The following is a 4,537-nucleotide window of genomic DNA, read 5'->3' as shown; positions in this document are numbered from 1 at the left end:
TGTTCTACTTTGTACCAGCCAAAATTTGTCCAAATTCGGCCTAGTTGTGTACAATCGACACTCGGTCAAGTTAGTCCCAACCGAAATTCTATTAAGTCGGCCCTTGCCAAAAATCGGTCGAATTCGACTTTGACCAAAGTTTNGGGACGTAAATAACTTTCTTTTTCATACAATTAGTTTTCAAGTAGTGTAACCATGATGAAGTCATTCTTAATTTTTGCTTCCTTATTCTTAATTGCACATGCAATTAATATGTTAAAATTAAGACTTGGTGGGTTTGAGCTATGATATTGTCGTAGTTTCAGACAATCTATAGTGGCAGTTTTACTACATTATCTTAAGCCATAGAAGTTGTTCTTGTGTTGAGTTATAGGAGATTTATTATAAAAGTAAAAGTTCAAATATATCAAAAGAATCTAGTAGTTCATTCTAACAAGATTTAGAGGTGGGCAAAATGAAGTGCATTGTACTACAATATTAAAAACGTCATTGAATAAAAAACTAATTTGTCTGAATTGATCTAAACATAAAATTAATTCAAATAGTTATACTAATCTGTTATGTACTAGTAAAAAATTGTCCAAATTTGACCAAGTCGAACATAGTTGAAACTCGGTTATGTTAGTCCCATCTGAAATTCAATTGAGTCGGTCCTTGTCGAGAATTAGCCGAATTCAGAAATTAAGCTCCAATCGAAAATCGACAGAATTCGATCGAGATGACTCTGACCAAAGTTTGGTCTAATCGGCAATATCCAAACTAAACTACAACTTAAAAAAATCTCAAACAAGTAAAAAATATAAAATGAATTAGTTTTAAATTATTGAATAATTAACTTAACTATAACTTTAGAGATCTTTTTTTTAACTATAAAATAATATAGTTAAGATTTTATTGTAAATAGTTCAAATTTTTTTAGTTTAATATAATACAATTAATTTATTCAAAGCACTTTAATTAATTTTGTTCACCCCTAATAAAAACTAATTGGAGAGAGAAAATAATGCGTTAAGGGATTAGGGTAGTTTAGGAAGTTTAAATTTTCTAAAAGAAATGTTTTAAAAGTAGGGTGTTGGAATAGCGGGACCGTTTGAGGTGAGTGAGGCCTCTGAATCTTAGAGGTGCCAAGCTTTTCTTTTTGGGTCGGATATGGACTTTTGAAGTTTCAAACCCAGTTCCGTGAATTAAAAAAAAAATGATGAGGAAATAGAACATTTGTATGGATTATTATTCTGTACAATTTCCTTTTCTAACCATTTCTTAGATATTGATAATTAATGATTTTTTTAACAGATGAAAATGTTTATATGATATAATAAAATCTAAAAGAAATATATACTTGATTTTACATAGGTATAACATTATAATCGCACAATATGGTTCAACCTATTTATTGGTTATCATGCTATAAAAATTTTAGAAATTAAGTTATGCATAAATTAATTTTGAAAATGTCATTTATTTATTGTTCCTGAAGTTGTTACGGTGAAGTTTGTCAATGATGTAATATCCTTCATCAACCCATATAGGTGATCCCAAACTAAATTATATATGCCTTCATCCTAATTAGATATTTGCATAGCTACTTTCATGTGTAATAATACCATCAAAATTAACATATAGTTGATTCAAAGTAATAAAATAAATATCAAGATAAAATTCCTAAATTGGTTGAAAATTAATTATAAAATACACATTGATTTTTTAAATGTCAATTTTAATATTAATATGGGTTAATTGAGAGGTAGCAAAAATGCATTTTATTTTGTTTTTCTTTAACTAAAATATACCTTTGGTCTCTATACATATTGTTAGAAACTATTTATCTTTTAAAGATTTATTTTATTCTTTTATTTAGGTAAATTTACACACACCATATTGCAGAAAAGAGGTTCATACACAGCACACCATATTGCAAAACTTATGCAGATTTTACAAACTTTGATGAAAATAAAGAGATTGCACAGAGGGAGCAGTTGCTACCATGGATGAAACCTCAAACTCCACAATAAACCTTGAGAGCATTTTTTGTGTTCTCAGAAGAGTGAAGAAACTTCATGAACTCACTCTGGACAAAGGGCTTGAAAAGCAAAGGGTGCTCTTCTGTCACAAGCTCATCTGGGGCCTTTATTATGAACCCTGGTTTTGGAACTGTGAACAATCCAATGGTCAATCTTCTTTCATTTCCAGTCATCATCACTCTGTGAATCGGTGTATGCACTCTCCCATTAGTCCATGCCTGCAACATATTTCATTCAGATCCTGCATTAATCATCAAATATTTGTTGTGCCACATTTTCTTAGAAAATCATTTTGTAGTAGAGAAAGTGGAAGTGTACATAGAAATTACATAAAACGTATCCCCAGTGACAACAACGAAACTGTTTGACGTTGAAGGCTTGAATTTGATCCACTCTCCACTTTTGGTCTGTATCTCCAAACCATCAATTTGATTCTGACATAATATGGTCAATATGTTCTTATCAGTGTGCTCTGATATGGCAATTTCTGGTTTATCAGTTTGAGGGGCTTTGTACTTGATAAGCCGTGCAAGGTAATATGTTGAGTTCATGTGCTCATCCAAATACTTTTCAACACCTAAACTCTCCAAACACATCTTCCTTATCATCTGATCCAACCTTGCCACTTTCTCAGACAAGAGTTGCAGATTTTTGCTGTCATGTCATCAACAACAAAAAGGGATCAAAAGGGTATGCTATTTTATGATGTAATTGATGTGGCAAGATTTGTAACTTTTCTTATGCACAAACATGAATGTGAATAAAGACTAGTTTTTTATGTGTACCTTAAACTTGGTTTTCCTTGTGGCCATAAGATGTTGATCAAAGTTTGGACTTTGTCATGAACATCAGCATCGTCAATTCCGATGCTCTCATAGAGATGAATAGGACCAAGATAACCACGATATGGTTTACTTGAAACGGCTCTTTTCTTGGTTTCTAAAGGAAGATTGAATAGCTCATCCACTTCAAGAAATATGGCTTTTCTTAAATGCAAAGGGACTTTATTAAACACAGCCTCAAAGCAACCATACTCTATCAGTGCTTTGTGAACTTTGGATTTCACTGATTCCCAAACTGCAACATTGGATTCCAAGTCCTCACTGGAGAAGTCAATAATTGGAAGCTTCATTTCGCTCTCAGATCCCATTTTTTTCACCTGAATATAGTTTGAAGTTTCTTATGTTGTTTGAATAATTCATGCATAAATGCAATCTTCCACCTACATTGTGACATTTAGAGGAGTTTAAGTCTAGAAATTTAAAAAATTGAATGCTTTACATCTATGAATTTCTTTTCTTAAATTAAAACTGGTGTAATTTCAACCAACCACGTTACTTATAATCTATCAACATTTAGACAGAAATATAGATGACAATTTAATAGATCAAAATATTCTCTTAAGAATGAAACCTTTTACTTTTAAATCAAGATTATCACATAAAAAAAAAAAATTCTTTAACTAATTAAGATCTTCGTACAGAGATTCAATTTCTTTAAAGAAGATTATGGCGAGATATCATCTTTAAAAATGTTATCATTTTGTTACGGAATAAGAAATTGGCTTGAAAACAAATTGGAACGGTAGTGGCTTGTCTTGCATATATAGTATAATTCCACTCAATCATTTAACTCGAAATTTACTTTTTTTACATGTTTTAGGTGCATTATTTGATTTATTTTTTAAATTTAATCTTGTCAAGAACTTATATAAAGGACAGTTTTCTCTTGAAAAAAAAGTCAAAGAATTGTTTTAATATGAATAGAATAAATGCTGACGTTTATACGAAAATTTGTGGAAGATTTTAATAATTAATTATCGTGGATTAAAGCCAATGTCCAAAGCTATTGATTGAATTTGCTAACATCATATGATTGTGAAATTATACGGTGGTCCTGCAAAATATATATATATAAAGATGGTTAAAACAAACTAAATCAAGTTAAAGGTATAGACAAACTGGCTTAGATAAAATGTAGAGAGTTGATCCAGTTCAAAAGTAAAGACATGATAGTTGGGGTAGAAGGTTGAAATGGGTTACACAAATTTCCAATGTTAAAGGTCTGGATAAGTCAACTCAGGCCAAAGTTTTAGATGCATCAACCAAGAATGAAGATCAAGTCAAGTTAGTCATAACGAGATAAAGACATACTAACCTAGGTAAAAGGTCAAGAAAAGTCGATCATGCTAATAGTCAAATGAGCTAGTCCGACCCAAGGTTCAAGTCAACTTGTGTCAAAGATCAAGACAGGTTGTTTAAATCAAAGTTCAAGATAGATTGTTCAAAGTTGAGATTGTGACGGGCTTATTAGGCTGACAGTAGAGCTGTCAATTAGGCCCTGTAATAGGCCCTGGCCCTAGCCCATGTGGGTTGGGGCCAAAAAAGCCCCTAGGGCCAAAAAAGATCTTTATTAAAAAAGCCCCCAGGGCTAAAAAGCCCCAAAGCCCTGTGGGTTAGGGCCAGCCCATGGGCTTTCTTTTTTACAAAAAAAAAATTAAATATCCAAAATAAATT

General features: G+C 31.7%; 1 protein-coding gene across 1 annotated transcript; it reads right to left on the bottom strand.

Moving 5' to 3' along the window:
• Positions 1-1,854: 1,854 nt before the first annotated feature.
• Positions 1,855-3,241, bottom strand: LOC106752556 (probable 2-oxoglutarate-dependent dioxygenase AOP1). Its single transcript, XM_014634256.1, has 3 exons — positions 2,807-3,241; positions 2,351-2,675; positions 1,855-2,239 (listed from the first exon to the last, which is right to left on the bottom strand). Exons 1-3 carry the CDS (start codon positions 3,169-3,171, stop codon positions 1,997-1,999), a joined length of 933 nt encoding a protein of 310 aa, XP_014489742.1. The 5' UTR covers positions 3,172-3,241; the 3' UTR covers positions 1,855-1,996.
• Between the last annotated feature and the right edge of the window lie 1,296 nt (positions 3,242-4,537).

This window comes from Vigna radiata, unplaced genomic scaffold (genome assembly GCF_000741045.1).
Source record: "Vigna radiata var. radiata cultivar VC1973A unplaced genomic scaffold, Vradiata_ver6 scaffold_154, whole genome shotgun sequence".
Lineage (NCBI taxonomy): Eukaryota > Viridiplantae > Streptophyta > Magnoliopsida > Fabales > Fabaceae > Vigna > Vigna radiata.
The sequence above is the reverse complement of the archived record's forward strand: the minus strand, read 5'-3'. Positions and strand labels throughout refer to the sequence as shown.